Source organism: Choloepus didactylus, chromosome 6 (genome assembly GCF_015220235.1).
Source record: "Choloepus didactylus isolate mChoDid1 chromosome 6, mChoDid1.pri, whole genome shotgun sequence".
Taxonomy (NCBI): Eukaryota; Metazoa; Chordata; class Mammalia; order Pilosa; family Megalonychidae; genus Choloepus; species Choloepus didactylus.
This window is the reverse complement of record NC_051312.1, coordinates 127,870,497-127,895,037: the sequence shown is the minus strand read 5'-3', so window position 1 is coordinate 127,895,037 and position 24,541 is coordinate 127,870,497. Positions and strand designations below refer to the sequence as shown.

Sequence of the window (24,541 nt, the reverse complement as noted above, 5' to 3'; positions counted from 1 at the left end):
CTTGTTATTTCTTTTCTTGTACTTGGTTTAGGATTGGTTTGCTGTTCATTTTCTAGCTTCTTCAATTGATCCATTAGTTCTTTGATTTTGGCTCTTTCTTCCTTTTTAATATATGCGTTTAGTGCTATAAATTTCCCCCTTTGCACTGCTTTTGCTGCATCCCTTAGGTTTTGGTATGTTGTGTTCTCATTTTCATTCGTCTCTATATATTTAGCAATTTCTCTTGCTATTTCTTCTTTAACCCACTGATTGTTTAGGAGTGTGTTGTTTAACCTCCAGGTATTTGTGGATTTTCTAAGTCTCTGATGGTTATTGACTTCTAATTGTATTCCATTGTGGTCAGAGAATGTGCTTTGAATAATTTCAATCTTTTTAAATTTATTGAGGCTTGTTTTATGTCCCAGCATATGATCTATTCTGGAGAAAGTTCCATGAGCACTAGAAAAGTATGTGTATCCTGGTGATTTGGGATGTAATGTCCTGTATATGTCTGTTAAATCTAATTCATTTATCAGATTGTTTAGGTTTTCAATTTCCTTATTGGTCTTCTGTCTGGTTGATCTGTCTATAGGAGAGAGTGATGTGTTGAAGTCTCCCACAATTATTGTGGAAACATCAATTGCTTCCTTTAGTTTTGCCAGTGTTCCTCTCATGTATTTTGTGGCACCTTAGTTGGGTGCATAGACATTTACGATTGTTATTTCTTCTTGCTGAATTGCCCCTTTTATTAGTACGTAGTGGCCTTCTTTGTCTCTCAAAACATCCCTGCATTTGAAGTCTATTATTTCTGAGATTAATATTGCTACACCTGCTTTCTTTTGGCTGTAGCTTGCATGAAATATTTTTTTCCATCCTTTCACTTTCAGTTTCTTTGTGTCCCTGTGTCTAAGATGAGTCTCTTGTATGCAACATATTGATGGTTCATTTTTTTTGATCCATTCTGCGAATCTATATCTTTTAATTGGGGAGTTTAATCCATTTACATTCAACGTTATAACCGTGAAGGCATTTCTTGAATCAGCCATCTTATCCTTTGGTTTATGTTTGTCATAATTTTTCCCCTCTGTCTATTAATATCCTTTATTGTACCCATACCGAATCTCTTTAGTACTGAACCTTTCTCCAAGTCTCTCTGTCCTTTCTTTGTTTCTCTGTCTGTAGGGCTACCTTGAGTATCTCCAGTAGGGCAGGTCTCTTGTTAGCAAATTCTCTCAGCATTTGTTTGTCTGTGAAAAATTTAAGCTCTCCCTCAAATTTGAAGGAGAGCTTTGCTGGATAAAGTATTCTTGGCTGGAAATTTTTCTCACTCAGAATTTTAAATATATCGTGCCACTGCCTTCTTGCCTCCATGGTGGCTGCTGAGTAGTCACTACTTAGTCTTATGCCGTTTCCTTTGTATGTGGTGAATTGCTTTTCTCTTGCTGCTTTCAGAACTTGCTCCTTCTCTTCTGTGTTTGACAGTGTGATCAGTATATGTCTCGGAGTGTGTTTATTTGGATTTATTCTATTTGGAGTTCGCTGAGCATTTATGATTTGTGTATTTATGTTGTTTAGAAGATTTGGGAAGTTTTCCCCAACAATTTCTTTGAATACTCTTCCTAGACCTTTACCCTTTTCTTCCCCTTCTGGGACACCAATGAGTCTTATATTTGGACGTTTCATATTATCTATCATATCCCTGAGGTCCAGTTCGATTTTTTCAATTTTTTTCCCCATTCTTTCTTTTATGTTTTCATTTTCCATTCTGTCATCTTCGAGGTCACTGATTCGTTGTTCAACTTCCTCTAGTCTTGTACTATGAGTGTCCAGAATCTTTTTAATTTGGTCAACAGTTTCTTTAATTTCCATAAGATCATCCAGTTTTTTATTTAGTCTTGCAATGTCTTCTTTATGCTCTTCTAGGGTCTTCTTTATTTCCTTTATCTCCCGTACTGTGGTCTCATTGTTCATCTTTCGTTCTTTGAGTAGCTGCTCTAGGTGCTGTGTCTCTTCTGGTCTTTTGGTTTGGGTGCTTGGGCTTGGGTTATCCATATCGTCTGGTTTTTTCATATGCTTTATAATTTTCTGTTGTTTTTAGCCTCGTGGCATTTGCTGAACTTGATAGGGTTCTTTTAGGATTTGTAGACCAATTGAAGTCCTTATCTCTAATTTTTCAGATCTACAGCTTCGTGGAGTACACTTTCTCTAACTAACCAGCAGGTGGCATCCACGAGCCACTTGTTCTCCACAAGCCAGTTCTCCCCTGCTTAGCCTTTTTGGTGAGTGGGGGAGTGAGTCTTGTGGGGTCCAATTGGTGTACCAAGCTTGCCTGGTAGTTGGTGTTGCCTGCCCTGTATATGGGGCGTGTTTCTGGGCAGTCAGGGAGGGGGGGGGGTGGCTCTAACAATCAAATCTCCCTGGTGATCCTAGAGTTTTAAAGCTGCTGTAATAGTCTAATCCTTTAGTTCAGTCCTGCCACAGTTTGTCTCTGCCACTGACCCACAAGTCCTTGGTATTGGCGTATGGCTCCTGAGACTTGGAAGTGGTCTCCTCTTCCAGGCTGTGCACCCTGGGTCCTCTGTTGAGGGATGACTGTGCTATGTCACAGGTGAGTGCCGTCCCCCCAGGGCAGTTCTGGGCTGCTGGGCTGTGTAGGGAGGCTCCCAGTCTGCTGAAATGATGACTGAATGGGGCTTTGTTAATTCACACTGCTCCACCTTCCCAACTCTGGGACAATCAGCTGAGGTTGCAGGGAAGGCTAATGTCCACGCCCAGTTTTGTGGTGTGTGCCTGTTATTTGAAGCGCTTCCTTCACACTGGGTTGTCTGGGGCAGCTCTGGGCTATGGGGCTGGCGATGGGCAGGAGTGTTTCCTGTCCACCAGGATGATGGCTGTGAGCGGACACCCCCCTTTTCTTGGGAAGTTTTGGTGTTTAGTGAATTTTCTCAGCCACTGGATTATTGCCTTTTGTCTCAGAGCTCTCTTAGTTCTGCTCTTGTCTTGACCTGCCCAAATTGCAAGTCTTTGAAGCTTTCTGTATTGGGCTTCTTAGAGTAATTGTTTTAGAAAAAGAAAAAAGGATTAAAAAAAAAAAAAGAAAAAGAAAAAGGGCCCTCCTCAGAGATCTAATGGGTTATTGAAATGTTAAGAGACAAAGCAATTAGGGCCATTAAGGAAAGGTCCACAGGGCAGAGAGATCAGCTTTTCTTTGGGATTTGCATATGAGCCTGAGGGCCTGAGCTCTGCCCTTCCCCTTTCTATGTTCACCAGAACTGCAAAAATCCTCCGCTTTTATTTTGGAGTTTTTCGTGTTGTTTTTTTCTATGCCTGTCTCCTCTCTGCTGGGCTGGCTGCTCTCAGATTCTCTGGTGTCTGGTCTCAGTCTATCTATGGTTGGAGTTTGGATCAGTAGAATGAGTTTCCGATAAGGGCTGCCACTGCAGTTCTCCCTTCTCCTTCCCGGAGCTGACAGCCCCTCCTCCCACGGGACTGAGCCTGGCAGGGAGGGGTGCGGGTCCCCTGGCCACAGAAACTTACATATTTTGCTGATCTCAGCAGTTCCACATTTTCATGAGTGTTGTATGAAGTATGCCCAAAGTCAGATTGCTCTGTGGTGTCCAGTCCACGCAGTTCCTGGCTTTCTACCTACTTTCCTGGAGGAGTAACTAAAACATACAGCTCACCAGTCCGCCATCTTGCCCCACCTCTCGAGATACTGATTTTTAAAATTTTCTTAGTCTGACACAATTCTATGACCATTTACCCTACCCAATCCCCTAATAATTATGTAATTAATACTCATTTCCTTTAAAAATTCTACTTAATCTTTTTAAAGATCCATTTACTCTTAACGTATATAATATAACCAATCCTCCATAGTGTCACTGTTAATAGAGGAAATAGTACATAGGTATCTAACTACTACTTATGTTTTGCTACTGACACTTCATTATGAGAACGAGATATTTTGAGAATTCAGAGAATTTCATATAAAGTAACCAAGTTGCTTATGGAAAACTGGCATAGGAATCGCCAGAAGGTTGATCACCTTCCGCAGTCCTTTTTCTCCAGATAGCTTTTGCCAGCATTTCAAGCCAGGAACAGGTCATATAATTAGTTCATATGATTAACTTAGGTAGAATTTCATCCATTGAATCTATACGCTTTTGAATGGGCGATGAAAATAATTGTGAGAACATTTAGGTTTAAGAAGACATTTCCTGTCTTAGATCACCAAACGTAAACCAGAAACTGGTAATAATGTCAATTGACTGATCAGTTAAGCAGAGAAAATTATAATAAGAAAAGATTTTATGAGCATGTTTTGCCAACTCTGGATAATTGGAAATTAACTTTCTGTTACTTTTCAGTTATATTTCACGTTAATGGCTTTATTCTATTGGGTGAATGACATTTAAAGTTTATTCTTCTGATGTTGTCCACCTTAGTAAGCTTCTAAGGGGCAGGTATGTATGTACATAGTTTGTCTCCCTCTGGTCCTCTTTTAAGTTGTAATGACAATGTAAAAACCTTAAAATTTTGAAAATTTTGACAAAAATGACATGGGACTTTTTGTACACAGGGCGTGACTTAACTCCAAAGTAAAAATTTTCCAAAAATTATGTGATTTAGTTTTTCTTATGTTTCCTAATTTGGTACTTAGTAGGCATTTCCTGATGATCGAAGTGGCAGCAACTTCAGTCATAAATACTAATGAATTTTACTCTATATTATAGATATCTTGAAATATTTCATGTAAACTGATGTTTTAATATCAAATTTGCAAAAGAAATCCTGCATTTATTGTAAAGCAAAATAAATTAAGCAATTGCCCATGATTTCTGTTTTCTACATCTGTATTTTTATATAAAGTGGTAGATTTGTTTATGTGCAGTTATTGAGAGTAAAAAGATATCCACATTGGGCTTCACTCAGTTGGCAGTATCAACACTGTGGGTATTCACTCCCATTTAGTGATTTAACAAGGAAGGCTAATAGTTTCATTTCATTTGACACTCTGGTCAATTGGTAGGGGCTGACTGGAGCCCTGGGTTGAAAGCATGATGAGGATGTATTCTGATGAGTTTGCAACAATTGTTTACTGATGTCAAGCATGAGCAATGGGTAGGGAAACAACTTTCTGAGCTTTCTATATTTGTCATCACCCACCTTCAGGATATATCTCTATGGTGATTTCTAGATTCTGTAAGGAAGACATGTTATCTGTTCCCCAGTCATGTGTTATTTATTGATAAAGCATTTTCTACTTGGAGCTGAAGGAACTCTGTTAAAATTTAAATTTTTCAAGTATGCAATCCCACAAAATTTCCTTAACCCTTTTCTTATTTAACGGTGTCAGAATGATAGTGATAGTATCTTGGCTTTAAATAGTTCTCTGACATCACCAAATTCAGAGAAAATGACTTATATGCTCTTATTTGTTCTTTGTCGTTCCTGACAAATATGTATCTCCACTGTGTTGGTGCTAGAAGTAAGACATAGACTTTCTTTTTGCACAAGACTTGGCAATGTAAAAAACAGATTTACTACCTCCAGCACAGGGCTGTCTTTTAATATGAAAATATATCTAATGGCAAGCAGCAGCGGTTTAGAGAAGAGTAGAATCAGTAACGTGGAGCATATTTCAATTACGATGAAATTCTTTTCTCTACAATGATCCTTTTTTTAGATTTGAGAGGGATCTTAGTGATTTGCAGTTCAAACTCTTTGGAGAGAGGATAAAACTTATGAAACTAGCTTAACTGACTCCCCTAGATCACAGAGCTAGAGTTAGAAGTACTATTTTTTGATGCAAATGGTAATATTAGATAGATTTAAATATTGAAAGTGGAGTGAGGGTCATGGGGTATAGTACATTATTATATTCTGCTTTTGGTGTCATTTTGCAGTTAGCTGCTTCAAACATTTGTTTTATGCTGATATAATCCAAATCTAAATATGGTAGGGCATATAAATAAGATTTCATTTTACATTTGTATATTTTATAACTTTTTAGTTTGAACTAATTTCAAATTTACAGGACACTTGCAAAAATAATACAAACCATGTACAGAGAACTCCAGTATACCCCCACTCACCCCTAGATACACAGATCCACCGATTTTAGCATTTTGTCATCCCTGCCATTTTTCTCTTTCTCTTTCTCTTTTTCTTTCATCCATTTACCTTCATTTACCATCCCTTCCCTCCCCTCCCCTCTCCTTCCATCTATCTATCTATCCGTCCATCCGTCCATCCATCCATCCATCCAATCTGTCTTCTGAATACTTGAGTGTAGGTTATATACATAATGTTTCTTGAACAATTAATATTGCCATGTACATTTCCTAAGAGTGAGGAATATGCACTTATGTAACCACCTTAAATGCAGTTATCAAGTTCAAGAACTTTAAAATTGGTATAAACATTTTTTTTTTATTAGAGAAGTTGTAGGTTTATAGAAAAATCATGTGGAAAATACAGGGTTCCCATATATTCTTCCTGTTATTAGCACTTTGCGTTAGTGTGGTATCTTTGTTACAATTGATGAAAGAATATAATTATACTATTAACTATGGTCCATAGTTTACATTAGGGTGTATTACTTTGTTGCCCATATACTACCCTATCAATAACATCTTGTATTAGTGTGGTACATTTGTTATAATTCATGAAAGAACAATTTTATAATCGTAAAAGTAAATATAGTGCATAATTTATAATAGTGTTCACTGTGTTGTATAGTCCTATGTTTTTTCTTTTAAGTTTTATTCTAGTAACGTTTATACATCCCCAAATTTCCTCTTTTAACCAAATTCACATATATAATTTATTGCTGTTAATTACATTCACAATATTGTGCTACCATCACCACCATCCATTTCCAAAACTGTGTAATCAACCCGAATAGCATTTCTGAACAATTTAAGCATTATCTCCCCATTCCCTACCTCTAACCTACCTCCAGGTAACCTATATTCTAGATTCTGACTCTTTTAGCTTATGTTTATCTATAAATGTCTTAATTTCTCTTCCATTTTTAAAAGGTTATTTTAAAAGAATTCTTGGTTGACAGTTTTTTTTTCTCTAGGGACTTTAAATATGTTATCTCACTGTCTTCTAGTCTCCATAGTATCAGATGAGAAGTCTGCTGTTAATCTTACTGAGGTTCCTTTGTATGTGACAAGTTGCTTCTCTCTTGCTGCTTTCAAAATCTCTTTGACTTTGGATTTTGATAATTTTGATATAATGTGTCTTGGTGTAGGCTTCTTAGAGTCTATCATGATTGGAGTTTGTTACACTTCCTGGATATGTATATTCATGTCTTTCGTCAGATTTGGAAAGTTTTTAGCTATTTCTTCAGATACTTTTTTTGCCCCTTTTTCTCTCTCTTGTCCTTCTGGGACTCTGGTGATGCATATGTTAGTATGTTTTATGTTGTCCCATAAGTCCCTTAGGCTCTATTCAGTTTTCTTCATTATTTTTTCTTTCTGCTCCTCACAATGGATAAATTCAATTTTCTTGTCTTAAAGTTTGTAGATCCTTTTTTCTGCCTGTTCAGATCTGCTGTTGAATCTGTCTAATGAATTTTTCATTTCAATTATTGTAATTTGCAGCTCCAAATTTCTATTTGGTTCCTTTTTATAATTTCCAACTGTTTATTTTGTCTGACAATGCTCTCCTAATTTCCTTAGGTTCTTTGTATATGGACTCCTTTAGCTCATGGAACATATTTAAGACAGTTGACTTAAAGTCCTTTATTCATAGTTCCAGTGTATAAACTTCCTCAGAGATGGTTTCTGTCAAGTTCTTTTTTTCCTGTGAATGGGCCATACTTTCCTATTTCTTTGTGTGTTTTTGTAATTTTTTGTTGAAAATTGGACATTCTGAATATTTTATTGTTTTAACTCTGGAAATCTAGTTCTCCCACTCCTCTGGGATTGCTGGGTGTTTATGGTTGCTGAGGGCAGGAGCCATCTATTTGTGACTTTTCCAAACTATTTGAACCCAAGTGGGAATGGAAAGAGAAAATAGAAAAGAGAAAAAAAAAAGTATGACCTCCTTTTTTTAAATGCAGTTTTATTGAGATATATTCACATAACATGCAGTCATTCAAAGTGAACAGTTGTTCACAGTATCATCATATAGTTATGTTTTCATCACCACAATCAAACTTTGAACATTTTCATTCCTCCAAAAAATAAAAATTAAAATAAAAAAGAGCATCCAAAACATCCATTCCCCTCCTCCCCCCATTGTTCATTTACTTTTTTAAAAATACAGTTTACTTGAGATATAGTCACACACCCTACAGTCAACCTTAGTGTAAAGTCAATTATTCATAGCACCATCAGAAAGTTGTGTGTTCATCACCAGAATCAATTTTTGAACCTTTTCCTTATTCCAAAACAAAAATAAAAGCAAAGAAGAACACCTAAATCTTCCTGTACCTTCCATCCCACCCTATTCTTCATCTAATTTTTGTTCCCATTTTTCCACTCATCTGCCCATACACTGGATAAAGGAAGTGCAAGCCGCAAGGTTTTCACAGTCACACTGTGCAATCTATGTAGTTATACAATCGTCTTCAAGAATCAAGGTCACTGGATTGCAGCTTGACAGCTTCAGGTATTTCCCTTTAGCCGTTCCAACACACTAAAGACTAAAAGATGATATCTCTTTAGCACACAAGAATACCCTTCAGAGTAATGTCTTGACTCCATTTGAAATCTCTTAGCCACTGGAACCTTATTTTGTTTCACCACTCTTCCCCCCTTTGGTCAAGAAGATCCTCTCAATCCCGCAATTCTGGGTCCAGGCTTGTCCTCAGACGTCATTTCCCACATTGCCAGGGGGATTCACACCCCTGGGAATCATGTCACACGTAGGGGGGAGGGTAGTGAATTCACCTGCCTAGTGGGCTTAGAGAGACGGGGCCACGTCTGAGCAACAAAGAGGCTCTCTTGGGGGAACTCCTAGGCACAATTATAAGTGGGCTTAGCTTTCTCCCTTGCAGCAACTAGCCTCACTGGGGAAAGCCCCCAGATCAAGGGCTTGGCCTGCTAAATTGGCAGTCCTCAGTGTTTGAGGGAAAATCAGCAGTAGCCCAGGTGGGGAAGTCCAACACTTCTGCATTTCTCCCCAGTTCCTCAGGGGGCCCTGCAAATACACTTTCAGTCTCTGCCCATATCACTCTGGGATGTGTCGGGATTTCACTCCAGCCTGGTACTGCCTCTTTAAGGCTTCTCTGCCACTTTTGCCTGAGTGGGGTTGGAACAGTGGCCGCCCTCAGAGCCAGCCTGCCACCAAAATGAAGTAGCTGATCCAAAGCAGTGATTTTGGAGCCCTAGTTCTTTATAGCCCATCCTGGCACCAGGAGCCTGGGCTGTAGTCCCCGTTGCTGCCTGCCATGTGGTAGAGGATGGGGGATGGTAGCCACTCCACACAGGGTGAAATTCAGTGATATTTATTGCAATTTACCAGCTTCTTCCTCCTTCTCTTCTCTGCATGTTTCACCGTGTTCCAGTAGACTCCAGAGTTTCAAAATAGTCGATTCAGAAGGTTCCTGCCAGGTCTTAGTGGAGGGACTGATTGCTGTACATTCCTACTCCCCCATCTTCCCACAGTCTTTCCACTTCACTGTTTTTTAAGTAGCTTTTTCTGATTTGCTTCTTTGCCTTGTTACTGCAATCCTTTAACTATGTTCTGAGACTTGAAAAAGATGTTGCTGTCAGTTCTTGCTGGTTGTTGAAAGCTTCTGTTACCTTTGTATTTTTTATCATAAAAAATTGTGGCTAGAGTCAAAAGATACCTTACCAAAACAATTTTGAAAAGGAAGAACAAAGTTGGAGGTCTCACATGTCCTGATTTCAAAACTTACTACAAAGTTACAGTTATCAAGACAATGTGGTACTGGTGTAAGGATAATCATATAGACTAATGGAATAGAATTGAGAGTCCAGAAGTGAACCTTCACATCTATGGCCAATTGATTTAGACAGGGTGCCAAATCTTCTCAATGGAGAAAGAATAGTATCTTTAAGAAATCTTGCTACGAAAACAGGATATCCAGTGCCAAAGAATGATATTAAACCCTACTTCACACCATTTATAAAATTTAACTCAGGATGGATCAGTGAACTAAACATAAGAGCTAAAACTATAAAAACAGGAATATCTTCAGGACTTCATGTCAAGCAAGAGATTCTTAGAGATGACACCAAAAGCATAAGCAATAACAACAAAAAATAGATAAATTAGACTTCATCAAAATTAAAAACTTTTGTGCATCAAAGAACATTATCAGGAAAGTGATATAGCAGCCTACAGAATGGAGAAAATACTTGGCAACCATAAATCTGATAGGGATTTATATAGAATATATAAAGAATTCCTACAGCTCAACAACAGAAAGACAAATAATCCAGTTTAAAAATGGGCTAAAGACTTGAATAGACATTTCTTCCAAGAAGATATACAAATGGCCAATAAGCACAAAAAAAGATGCTCAACCCCGTTACTCATTAGGGAAATGCAAATCCAAACCACAATATGATACCATTTCATACTCACTAGATGGTGTTTTAGTTTCCTAGGCTGCTCAAAACAGATAACCATGATATCTGTTAAAGCATTGGCTTTAACAATAAGAATTTATTAGCTTACATGCTTACAGTTTTGGGGCTGAGAAAAAATGTCCAAATCAAGGCATCATCAAGGTGATGCTTTCTTCTGAAGACCAGCTGCCGGCGATCCTTGGCTCCTCTGCCACATGGCAAGGCACATGGTGGCATCTCCTGGTCTATCCCTTCCTTTCTGGGTTACACTGATTTTAGCTTCTTGCTTCTGAGGCTTTTTCTGTCTTTGTCTGAATTATATTCTCTCATAAAGAACTCCAGTAAAAGGATTAAGACCCACGTTGGACTATGCCTTAACTGAAGTAACCTCATCAAAAGGTCCTACTTAAAGTGGGTTCATACTCACAGGATTGGATTAGCTTTAAGAACATGATTTTTCTGGGGTGCATGCAGTTCCAAGCCACCACAGATGGCTGTTATTTAAAACAGAAAATAACAAGTGTTGGTGAGATTTCCTCTTAAATGGTTTTTTTGTTGTTGTTGTTTTTTTAAATTTTCTGTGCCCTTAGGGTTCTAATTCCCTTCCCAAGAGTAGGTGCCCACTCATAGATTTGAATGGAGTTGCAGGTGCTGATTACAGGAGTGGAATCCAAGAATAACTGTTTACATTGATTCTGTGGGCAATTCACATACTCTTACTTTTCCATTCTATAAAATAGCAAGTAATTCAAATCCTTTTATGATAAATTATCTAGCCTTTCTCAAAATTAGTATTCAGTTTACTGCAGCTTGAACTCATTGTGTTAATCAGAGATTTTTTTGTAGATTCATTACAATGTGATTGGATCTTTATTGTATTACGCTATGGAGGAAATAGATTGTCCTCCAGGGGCTAGAAACTAAGAGAAGGAATTCTTGACACATACAGATACCTGGTCATAGTTTTAATAGCTTGGTTTTTGGAGATACACAGTTTCCTGATGCAGCTGGTGATCATTCTTTCCTTCAACAAATACTTTTTGACTGCTTGCTATGAGCCAGGTCCTGGACCAGGAAGCAGGGGTACAGGGTGATCAAGACAGACTTAGTCCCTGCTTTCACAGCACTGAAAATGCCCAGCCATAAGAAGGCCTTCGCCTTGTTACAGTTTCTCAGAGGGATATGTAGACATGTAAAGAATTATAATTTATTATGTGTTTTGGAAAGAAAGAAGACATCCAAAATACTGCTTAATAGTTAAGTATAAATTAATAGCATGCGTCAGCCATTGTTACTGTTGGATAACCTCAATTATGACTAAAGTATACTTAGTTATGGGCAAAGCGTCTAAACTGTTTTTCAGCTTTAAACCTACTATTTGCCTTGGAGACTAGAGGACTGTTGATTTCAATTGATCTTTCACACTATCCCCTTAGATTCTTAGAGACTTCTTTACTGTATTTGTTTACCAGGGGATTTGCAATGACATTTAAGGAACAAGAGCCATCTTATATATGGAGATAGTTTTTCTGTGATGTTCCCTGAGCTTTATGTTGGCCCTTGTCAGAGATCTCTATTTTTACAGCTATGTGCGTCATTGTCATTTCCAGCTGATAGACACTGAATGTAAATTTACATTCTTCCTGTCTTAGGGCTTGTGGGACTTGACTCGGGCAGCGGGATAGACAGCAGGGAAGGTCACTAAGAATAGGAGGTTGGACTATCAGTTCTTTCCTTGTCCCCACACAGCATTCTAAACTGTGATAAATTTATCGTTTGGTACAACTATTGTACCCATTCCCGTTGTTACCTTTTCTCAGTCTTCAGCTTCCTCATTTCTGTGGCATTTGAAATCCCCCTTCCCTCCCTGATTTTCAAAACAGTATACTTTTCAGATTCTCCTCCAGCAACCGCTCTAATGGTTCCTTCTGTCCCTTTCTTGTTCTGCTTCTTTCTTCTGCTCAGTACTGCAGGCATCCTTCCAAACTTTATCCATGGCATTCTGCTCCTCTTGTTGCTTTTTTCTCTTCTTTCTCCTACCCTTTTGCCTTTTCTTCTCTCCTACTCTTCCTTCCCTTTTTTTCATGCATTTTTTATGTGTTTGTTAAATATACCTTTACTTAGCTCCTACTTTGTTCATTGTACTGTGCCAGGTTTTTGGAACATGGGAATGATATAGACACTCACCAACTTTCATAGAGTTTGCAACTAATTTCCCAATTAATTCTTAAATTATAATCATGAAAATATTTTAATGGAGAAGTACTGGTTGTGATGAGAGCATACAATTTGAGGAGCTAGGTACTTGTTTAAGTGTTCAGTTGAAAATTTTCTTAAGAAACTCAATTTTAGCTGAACTACGAAGATTGGGAATTGATTAGTTGGAGGTGGGGAGTGTTCTAGGCAATAGGAACAGAAAACAACCCTCTAACTCTCAGTATTGCAGTTACATTGGCCTTCTTTCAATTACTTGAATGTAACCATGCTTCTTTCCACTTTAGTATGTATAAAATGCAAGTTATTATCCTTCCTCAGTCTTGCTTCAGCTGTTTACTCACTGCAACCCCCTTTTTTCCCCCAGTTCACTGGATTAGAAATCTTGGTGTCATTCATTTTTGTCCTTTATCTCCTGTCTGGTTTGTTATTGTCTTTATCAGCTGTTTCTTTTTGGATAGAACTGAGATTTGTCTTTTCTTTCTTCGTTCCCACTGCCATCAAAGTTCAAGGCTTCTACACTTCACAACTGGATACTGCATTAGCAACTAGAGTCCTTGCTTCCAGAGTTCTTCTCCAACACTTCCCTGCCAGACCCTTCCCAGCAGAGCCAGTATACACCTTCTAGAGCTTTCCTTCTAAGACCCAGTTTTTATCATATTACTCCTTGTCTGAAAAACCTGGAGTGGATTCCTGATGCATAAAATCCAGACTCTCCTAATTTGGATCCTCTGTTATCAGTCTTCTGACTCGCTGGTTTTATTTTTCAGTGCACACCTTTCAGGACAGGTATTCCTACTGTTCCCCTGTATGCTATGCTCATATATGCCTTATTTCCTCTGTTCTCTCTTTAATTTTTATTCCTACCTCTAAGAAATCTTTTCAACTACTGTAGCCCCCAGTCATCTCTTCCTCTCTGAACTCTGTTTGCTTTTATGATAATACTTTCTGTATTTCTTATATGTGAATGTCATTTCCTCACCTAAATTATAAGCTTCAGAATAGAGGCATTTCTTACTGGAATTTTATATGCCCTAGTTTAGGAGTCATCAAATAGTACTTAATAAATGCTTTGATTATACCCAGAAGATCCATTTTGATAGAGCATTCCTTTAGTAGAAGACATTGCTAATTCATTACTAAACAGGCACTGTGGGTGGTTCATGTCTTATATGGTTGTCAACCTTCTGTCTTACATGTTGAACTTAACTTGAATAGACATAAATATCAATCTAGGTTGAAAACATGAATAATTAAGTTTAATGGACTTTAATGCTCCAAGGTAATTTTCTACAATTGAGTTCTCACATTTCACAATTAGTCAAGGATACCTTCTAATATTATTGCTATTTGTATAGTCCTTTGATTATGTGAATCATCTCATTTAATCCTCACTACAACTCTTTGAGGTAAGTGGTATTATCCTTATTTTACAGATGAAGAAATTAGAAATTGAGGTATATAAAACTTAAATGAGTTTATGACACCCAAGCTAGTTTGTCGTGGAGCCCAGACCTGAATCTAGGTCTGCTGACTTAACACTCCTTTTCTGACCTCATTTCTTCGCTAATGAAGAATCTGCTCTTGATTGTATGTAACCGTTTTCTGTAGGAGGTCTTTGTCCTTATGTATTTTAGTTGTTCAACAGCTGCTTCCTAGAACAAAAAGATATTCAGCAGCTGCTTCCAAGAAAGGATGAAAAAGAGTTTTTTTGTTTTGTTCTGTTTTGTTTTTATGGATTGGTGTCCTAACTAATAATGATTTTGCCTTGGTATTTTTTTAAGCCTTTATTTTAAATGGAATTTGCATACCAATGGTGTGATGAGTGGAGCCTAAAGCTGACTGGTATAGTTGGCTATTAATTAGTTACTGCACGTATCTTTGGAAGACCATGTACTCAATATCAGGTTTAGATAACCAGACCTGTAGGATATCTGGCCAGAAAAAGCCAAACTAAGGCCAAGTATTGAAATGTCACACTGATGGCTTCCTCACCAAAGGTGGTCTAAGTATAAAGTCAGCCTCTTGCTGGCTCTATTTGATTACAGAGGCATGGCACTTGGGAAGCTTTTTTTTTTTTTTTTTTTTAAAGGCTAAGAAAGATTTTATTTTCTCCTTTTTTTCTCTTTGTTGTCTCAGTATCTTTTCCCTTAGCTTTTTTTTTTTTTTAATCTTCATTTTATTGAGATATATTCACATACCACGCAGTCATATGAAACAAATCGTACTTCCTATTGTTTACAGTACCATTACATAGTTGTACATTCATCACCTAAATCAATCCCTGACACCTTCATTAGCACACACACAAAAATAACAATAATAATAATTAGAGTGAAAAAGAGCAATTGAAGTAAAAAAGAACACTGGGTACCTTTGTCTGTCTGTTTCCTTCCCCTATTTTTCTACTCATCCATCCATAAACTAGACAAAGTGGAGTGTGGTCCTTATGGCTTTCCCAATCCCATTGTCACCCCTCATAAGCTATATTTTTATACAACTGTCTTCAAGATTCATGGGTTCTGGGTTGTAGTTTGATAGTTTCAGGTATCCACCACCAGCTACCCCAATTCTTTAGAACCTAAAAAGGGTTATCTAAAGCGTGTGTAAGAGTGCCCACCAGAGTGACCTCTCGGCTCCTTTTGAAATCTCTCTGCCACTGGAGCTTATTTCATTTCCTTTCACATCCCCCTTTTGGTCAAGAACATGTTCTCCGTCCCACGATGCCGTGTCTACATTCCTCCCCGGGAGTCATATTCTACGTTGCCAGGGAGATTCACTCCCCTGGGTGTCTGATTCCACGTAGTGGGGAGGGCAGTGATTTCACCTTTCAAGTTGGCATAGCCAGAGAGAGAGGGCCACATCTGAGCAACAAAGAGGCATTCGGGAGGAGGCTCTTAGGCACAACCATAGGGAGGCCTAGCCTCTCCTTTGCAGCAACCGTCTTTGGGAAGCTTTTAAAAACTTGTTTCATGTTCTTAAATCCTTGGGAGCTACAGAGTGGGTGTGCAGACTAAAAAGGCTGCTTCCCGAAGTGTTTATGCAGAGGATCATTTTTAGAGAGTTATGTGGAATGTAATTGGATCTGACGTCAATTCTCAGTGTGCTTTCTTTCCCCTGGAGGAATATCCCATATGTAGAGACAAATGTGAAACCAAAGTCATTTTTACAGATAAATAATGCTGGGAGAGAATGAGAACATTGCTGGGAGTTGGAGGTTGGGAAAACCAGAGTTCATTGTAAACCAGAGATGACCAAGTTGTTCTCAGATGCACTTTTTGTTTAATAGACTTTATATTTCAGAGCAGTTTTAGCCTTATAGAAAAATTGTACACAAAGTACAGAGTTCCCATATGCCCTCCTTTCCCCCAGCACAGTTTCCTCTATTCTTAACATCTTGCATTAGTGGTACATTGGTTACAATTGATGAATCAATATTGATATATTATTATTAACTAAAGTATGTAGTTTGCATTAGGGTTCACCCTTTGGTGTTACACAGTTCTATGGGTTTTGATAAATGCATCAAGTCATGTATATACTATTACACTACCATATAGAATAGTTTCACTGCCATAAAAATGCCTTGTGTTCTACCTGTTCATCCTAAAAAACCATTGATCTTTTTACTGTCTCTAGTTTTACCTTTTCCAGAATCATATAATTGGAATAATATAGTATATCACCTTTTCAGAATATTCCTCCTCATGATAGCTCATTTTATCCCTGAATAATATTCCATTGTATGGCTATAACAGTTTATTTATCCATTCACATATTGAAGGAGAACTTGGTTGCTTCCAATTTTTGGCAATTATGAATAAAGCTGCTCTGAGCATTTGTGTGCAGGTTTTTGTGTGAACATCAGTTTTCAACTCATCTGGGTAAATACATGATTGCTGGATTGTGTGGTAAACCTATGTTTTAGCTTTGTAAGAAACTGCCAAACTTTCTTCCAAAGTGGCTGTACCATTTTGTATTCCCACCAGCAATACATGAGAGTTCCTGTTGTGCCATATCCTTGCCAGCATTTTGTGGTGTTAGTATTTTGAGTTTTAGCCATTTTAATAGGTACATAATTGTATTTCATTGTGTGGCTTTAATTTGCAGTTCTCTAATTACACGTGATATTGATGTCTTTTCATATGCTTATTTGCCATCTGTATAGATTGTTTGCTGAGGTATCTGTTTATATTTTTGCCCATTTTTTTAATTGGGTTATTTGTTTTCTTATTCTTGCGTCTTAAAAGTTCTTTATATATTTTGGATACAAGTCCTTTATCAGGCATATATTTTGCAAATATTTTCTCCCAGTCTGTGACTCTTGTCTTTTCATTATTTTAACAATGTCTTTCGTAGAGCAGAAGTTTTAAATTTTATTGACGTCCAGCTTAATAGTTTTTCTTTCATTAATTGGACTTTTGGCTTTACATTTACAAAATCATTGTGAAACCCAAGGTCACCTAGCTTTTCTTGTATGTTATCTTATAGAAGTTGTATTCTTCTGCATTTTATAATTACTTCTATGATCCATTTTGAGTTAATTTTTGTGAAAGGTGCAAGGTCTGTGTCTAGATTCATTTTTTTTTTTTTTGGCTTGTGGATGTCTGGTTGCTCCAACCCCATTTGTTGAAAACACTATCCTTTCTCCATTGAATTGCCACTGCTTCTTTGTCAAAAGTCAGTTGACTGTGTGGATCTATTTCTGGGCGCTCTATTCTGTTACATGGATCTATCTTTTGCCAATACCATGGTCTTAAAGCTTTAAGTCTTAAAATTGAGTAGTTTCAATCCTCTGACTTTGCTCTTCTTCAGTATTATGTTGTCTATTCTGGGCCTTTTGCCTTTCCTTATAAACTTTAGAATCAGTTTGTTGATAGCCATAAAATAACTTGCTGGGATTTTGACTGGGAATTTTTTTTTTTTTGGCTTTTATAAAGGGGCTTTATTAGGTCACAGATTCACAGTTCTGAGGCCATAAAAATATCTAGACTAAGGCATCATCTTCACTGGAGAATGGCTGATAGCATTCACAACACCTCTGTCAGCTGGGAAGGCACATGGCTGGCGTCTGCTGTTCCTTTTCTCCCAGGTTGCGTTTCAAAATGGAGTTCTTCAAGATGTCTCTGAGTCTCTCTTAGCTTCTCTGGGGCAAACTCTGGGCTTCATCTCTTAGCTTAGCATCTCCAGACATCCTTCTGTCTGCCTCTCCAAGCATCTCTAATCATCTCTGTTGGCTTCTAAGCGTCTAACGTCTGTGTGTCCTGGCTTAGCATATCCTGAGGTGTTTTCTCTGCTCTCTGTGTGAACTCCCTTTAAAGGATTCCAGTAAACTAATCAAGACCTACCCTGAATGGGTGGGGCCAAATCTCCATGGAAAATCAAGAGGTCACACCCTAATCAAAAAGATTAATAAGTCTGCCCTCACAAGATTGCATTAAAGAATATGGCTTTTGGAGGGACATAATATATCTAAAGTGGCACAAGGAGTGTCCCAGCTTCCTCTTTGAGTAGTCCTGACTCTAAACTTTGATGAGTTTTCTATAGAGTATTTTCTACACACAGACTTTTGTGAACCAAACCACCGCTGTTTTTGGAGGAAGTTTTGTTTTGTTTTGTTTTTTTCCAAATTCTAAAGAGTCAGCTTATGAGCTGCTGTTTGTCTTTTGACAACATGGTCCACTGTAATCTCCAGGAAAACTACTGAAATAATCATGTTTTTGTTGTTGCTGCTAAGTGATTGGGTCTCTTTTGAAGGACAAAAGTAGTCAACAAGAATAGCCAAATTTTTAAAATTTCAGTTCTATCATATGGCCAAGAAAACGATGAGAAATACATAGATATGTATTTCTTCTGCGGCACTTCTTATTGCCTTGTATGATTGTCAGCTCGAAGGCAGAGATAGTGTCTGACGTGTACTTACATTGTCCAGCAGTCTTGATCAAGCAAGATAGGAAACAAATTCAAAAGTTTACAGTCCTGAGGCTGTGAAAGCATCCAAATCAAGGCATCAACAGGAGATGCTTTTTCCCTGAAGACCAGCTATCAGCTTTAGGCACTGGCGACGTCTGCTGGTCTCTCCCTTTTCTCCTGGGTTTTGTTGGTTTCAGTGGCTTCCTCTCTATTCCATGGTTTCTCTTTGCTTTCTTTGTCCTTCTCTTTCAGCTTCTCTCAACTGGGAATGTGTTAAACCTCCAGTTGTGAATAACCCATAAGCCTAAATGTGCAAAAAATATGTGTACAGTAAATTAATAATAAAATAATGATAAAGCAGGTATCTATGTAACCATCATCCATGTCAAAAATAGAACATTGCCAGTACCCAGAAGCTCCCCCAGCAATCCTCCCCCGTTTTTTTATTGGAGAAGTTGTAGGCTTACAGAAAAATCATGCATAAAATACAGGATTCTCATATACCACCTTATTAATACCTTGCATTGGTGTAGTACATTTGTTACAATTGATGAAAGCACATTTTTGTAATTGTACTAATAACTATAGTCCATGGTTTAACTTAGGGTTCACTGTGTTGTATAGTTCTATGAATTTAAAAAATATTTTTAATTGTAGTAACATATATACAACCTAAAAATTTCCATTTTAGCAACATTCACAACAATTCCTTTTGGTTACTCCCCACTCCCTTATGATAATAACTTCCTTGCTTTTTTTTAATTTTGCCTGGTTTCAAACTTCATATACATGTAATCATACTGTATTTATTCTTTCATTTCTTGATCCTTTCACTCAACATTTTGCTTGTAATAATCATACATGTTGCATGTAGCTGTAGTTTGTTCTCTTTTATTACTGTATGGTATTTCATTATATGACTATACCACAATATATTTATTATTTTACTGTTGTTGGGTATTTGGTTGTTTCCATTCTGGGCCAACTACAAATAATGCTACTTTGAACATTCTTGAACTTATCTTATGATGTGTGTATTTCTGTTGGGTATACATTATACTGAACCAAATGAAATTGCCATTTTTCTGGATCAAACAGTTGAATATTAGCAATTTCATATGGTTCAATCTAACACCTAGGAGTAGAATTGCTGGATCATGGGAAATACATATGTTTAAATATTAATAGATTCTGCCAAATAGTTTTCCAAATATGTTGTATCAATTCATTTGCTTCCAGCATTGTATAAGAGTTTTCCCAGGTTCTGGGCAACACTTGGTCTTGTAATTTTTGATTGTGATTTTAATTTGCATTTCCTTGAACACCAAAGAACACCAACCTCATTTAAATGAGGTTGAATGCTTTTTCATTTGTTCTTGGCTTTTTTGTTTTTTTCTTGTGAAGTATCTATTCAAGCCATTTGCACATTTTCCTATTGTGTGTTCTGTCTTTTTCTTATTGTTAGTAGAAGTTCTTTATATATTCTAGATATTTATCCTTGGTGGTTAAATGTATTGCATATATCTTCTCCCATTCTGTGGCTTGTCTCTTCACTCTCTTAATGTTGTCTTTTGATGAAGAGATATTCCTAATTTTAATGTATTCAAATATATCGGTTCTTTCTTTTATAGTTAATGCTTTTTGTGTCTTGTCTAAAATATCTTTTTAAAAAATTCAATTTAAAATATCTTTTACTCCAAGATCTTGAAGATATTTTCCTGTATTATCTTCCAAAAGTTTTATCATTTTGCTTTTTACATTTAGCTCTATAATCCATTTGAGGTTGATTTTGTCTATGGAGTAAGATTGAGGTCCAATTTCATTTTTTCTGCTTTTGGAATCCATTTGTTCTGGCACCAGTTAATGAAAAGAACATCTCTCTCTACTGCTCAGCAGTATCACTTCTGTCCTAAGTTAGGGTCCAGATGTGTGTGAATCTGTTCTAGCCTCTGTTCTATTTCATTGATCTGTTGATCTATTACTGCACCAATACCTAAATAACTGTTCTTAACTAATATAACTTTCTAGTAAATAAGTCTCCCACCTTGTTGTTGTTTTAGTTTGTTGGCTATTCTTGTTCTTTATTTCAGTAAAATCAGCTTATCAAATTGTGTAGTGTGAAATAAGCTAGACACAAAAGGATAAGTCTTATATAATCTCACTGTTATGAAATACAGGTTACCAGGGGCCAGGGTTGGGATAGGGAGAGGGGAGTTAATGCTTATTTGGTACAGAGTTTCTGTTTGCGGTGATGGAAAAGTTTTGGTAATGAATGGTGGTGATGGTAGCACAACATTGTGATACAGTTAACACTACTGAATTATATATTTGAAACTGGTTAAAATGGAAAATTTTAGGATGTATGTATGTTTCCAGAATAAAATTTTTTGTTGCTTTACTACACAGTGAACCCTAATGTAAATGATATTCTATAGTTAATAGCATAATTATAATATTGTTTCATCGATTGTAACAAAGGTACCATACTAATACAAAGTATTAATAGTAGGGAAAACTGGGGGGGGGGGTAGATGGGGATAGATGGGAACTGTATTTTCTGCATGATTTTTCGGTAAACCTACAACTTTTCTAGTTTAAAAAAATCAGCTTTTCAAGTTTCACAAAAAAGCATCTATTAGGATTTTGATTGAGATAATCTATCAATCAATTTGGGGAGAATTGACATCTTTATAATAGTGAGTCTTTCGTCTAGGAATAAGGTATATATCTCTACTTTATTGCCTTTCAAAAATTTTTTTGAAGTAAAATTCACATAATGTAAATTTTACCATTTTGAAGTGTACAGTTCATTGGCTTTTAATACATTCACAAATATTGTGCAACAATCTTCACTATCTAATATCAGAACATTTTCATTACCCCCAAAAGAAACTTTATACTGAGTAAGCATTAATTCCCCTGCCCCCCCCCAGTCCCTGACAACATTAATCTGCTTTCTGTCTTACATTTCATATAAATGAAATCATATAGTATGTGACCTTTTATGTCTGGCTTCTTTCAATTACCATAATGTTTTCATAATGTTGTAGCATGTACCGATACTTAATTCTTTTTTGCTTCTGAATACTACTCCATTGGATGGGTTTACCACATTTTGTTTATCCACTCATTAGTTGATGAACATTTTTCAATAAAATTTTGTAAATTTTTGGAGAAGATTTAACAACCTTTTGTTAGAGTATTCCAAGGCGGCACATGTTTTCTAATCCTTGTAAATTGTATCTTTTTTAAAATTTCATTTTTGTTTATTGCTGTTATATAGAAATATGACATTGATTTTGTATTCTCTAAGTTTGCTACGCTTTCTTTAATAGTTGCAAAATTTTATCTATGGATTCTGTTGGATTTTTTATATACCCAGTCATATAATTTTCCATCAGTGAATTTTATTTCTTCTTTCCATTTCTTCTGCCCTTTATTTATTTTCTTATCTTACTCTGCTGGTACCTATAGTACCATGTTGAATAGAGTAGTGATAACCTTGTCTTATTCCTGAACCCAAAGGAAAATATTTCATCCCTTCACTGTTAAATATGAGATTTGCTGTAGATCTGTTCATCTTGCAAATGGTCTTTATCATAGCAGAAGCCTGACAATGCAGGAGGACTGTTTTTGGTTTTAAGTTCTAAGAGACATTTAAATGAACTCCTGAGAGTACTTTACCTCTGATTCAGTTATTTTTAACAATCTTGAGGTGTGACCTGTAATATAGATAGACAAAGGAAAAAGCGTGAGTTTTGAAGTCACATAGATCTTGGCCCAAATATGGATCTGCTGTAGATTCATGCCATCTTGGTCAGGACTGTAAACCCTGTTAGGGAAGGAACTGTGTCTAATTTATTTACTTCTGTATCCTTAGCTCTAACTTAATGTCTAGTCCATTGTAGGGCCTTAATATACGTATGTTGAAAAAATGAAATTAAATTTAATTTCTTGCTGTCTTAGCTTCCTCATTATAAAATAAGGGTAATGATCCATTATTGGCTTTGTTAAAATTATTAAAAAAAATAATATATGTAACTAACTGGCATGTAAAAGACATTGAAACAATGTTAGTTTCCTTCACTTCCCCCTATGATTTACTTTTCTGACCACATTAGTGATACGTTTTCCATCTTTAGATTTGTTTAAGCTCTTAAAAACTTAAGTGGTTTTTAAATTTTATTTTTTGCTTTTAAAAAGTTAAAACTTTTTTAAAAACTAAAAAGGACCTTAAAAAATTTTCCTGTGGCTGTTAAGTGTTCTTATGACTGAGAGGGAAGAATGTGATTGCAGTTTAAAGTGAACTGTTTAACAACAGAAGGATCCTCCAGATTTTATAGCATATTCCATTGAATTAATTTTGTGAGAAGCACAGTACCAACACGGTTCTTAATGAAATACATTAATATTCTATGAGTACCTGTGACTGGATGACTATAATTTTCTTTCAAAATTAATTGCATTTATTTATTTTTTGAAAAAATGATATGCCTCATACTTTATTTAAAATGTGATTTTAAATTTTAAAGATTTGTACATATAACTACATAAACGCAAAAGAATACACACCAAACTGTTAACAGAAGCTACCTTTGGGGCAGCGGATTACCGACAGTGGCAAATTGGGGTTGGGAAGGATTGTGTGGGGAAGAGGAAAAGACTTCAGCTTCTTACTTTCCATAAATACTTACTGATTTTTTAAAATTTTACAATAACCGTATAAAAGTATACAGCTCTCTTTTTCAACAAAGCAGAATCCCAGAGTTCAGCCAGATCAGTGCATTCATTTTTAAATCTAGATCATACAGGAATAGCAAATCAAAGATAAATAAAACAAAAGAAGCAATAGAAACTGGTGGATGACTATAGTTTTCCTAATACTTATTTAATTTTCACAGTCTTCTCTCCTGTAGTTCTCATATTTCAGTTTTACTGAACTTTTGGCACAGGGACAGTTCCCACTTCTTAATTTTGTTGTTTTTGAAGGAGATATTACACATGATATTTCTGTACCACCTGTCTGGTGTAGTGTAACTTTATGTGCCTCTGTCAGAAAAGTCAGGGCTTCCCCATACATTAGCAGTTATGTTTAGGCATACCCTTTCAATCTCTGTAATAAGAAGTGAAGATTGGAAGGGAGCAATATTGAGCAGGAAAAGATAGGATTTCCAGATTGTGGGCTCATGGTGGCTTCAGAAGTATTTGTGGGGCTAGAGGGACTTAATAACCCAAGCTAGAGTCAGACCATCTAAAGCTTACATATACCTTTGGCTCTGTGCATTAACTCTGGACCTTAAATAATATCCCAACACCTAACACTCTGATTCCTAAGGAGAGGACACAAGTAACATTGTAGGATATGTCTGAGGATGTGTATGTTTATTCCTCTAAAAATCTGGAGATTCTTAGGATTGCAATTGATTTTCCCACCTCTGAAAGGATCTTCACAATTACTAATGAAGAATCGGCCTTGTTTCCATTGCAGGTTGACATCAATAAATGCCATTATTTAGTGGATTTGGACACTATGAGAGAAACACTCCGGGAGCCAAAGTATTCATCCAACAGAGAAGAATGGATCTGCCTGGCCTACAGACCATTCCTTGATGCTTCTAGGTATGTGGATTTAACCCTAAGAGATGAATTAAGAATGTAAGGTGAAAATTGGATTCTAGGATCAAATAGCTTCCAGTCATTGGCTAACTCTAGTAGTCAGTGTTTTTGTTTTATTTGGGTCCAAAACAACAAATTCTATTCTTCTGTTTCCTGAGAAATCCAAGAGTGCTTTTATTTTCTAGGCAACAGAATGCAAAGTGTATTCTGATATCAACCAAATGAAAGAATCTAAATAAAACATATAAGATCTACTGAAGAAA

At 36.7% G+C, this 24,541-nt stretch overlaps 1 protein-coding gene across 2 annotated transcripts in view; it reads left to right on the top strand.

The window, feature by feature from the left end:
• The window catches only part of ALG9 (ALG9 alpha-1,2-mannosyltransferase), a 162,961-nt gene that overhangs the window by 101,494 nt on the left and 36,926 nt on the right, over nucleotides 1–24,541 (top strand). For both annotated transcript variants that reach the window (XM_037841407.1, XM_037841408.1), the window contains one exon: nucleotides 24,151–24,281. In XM_037841407.1, the coding sequence (XP_037697335.1) occupies nucleotides 24,151–24,281 (131 nt within the window). The remainder of the gene's footprint in view (nucleotides 1–24,150; nucleotides 24,282–24,541) is intronic.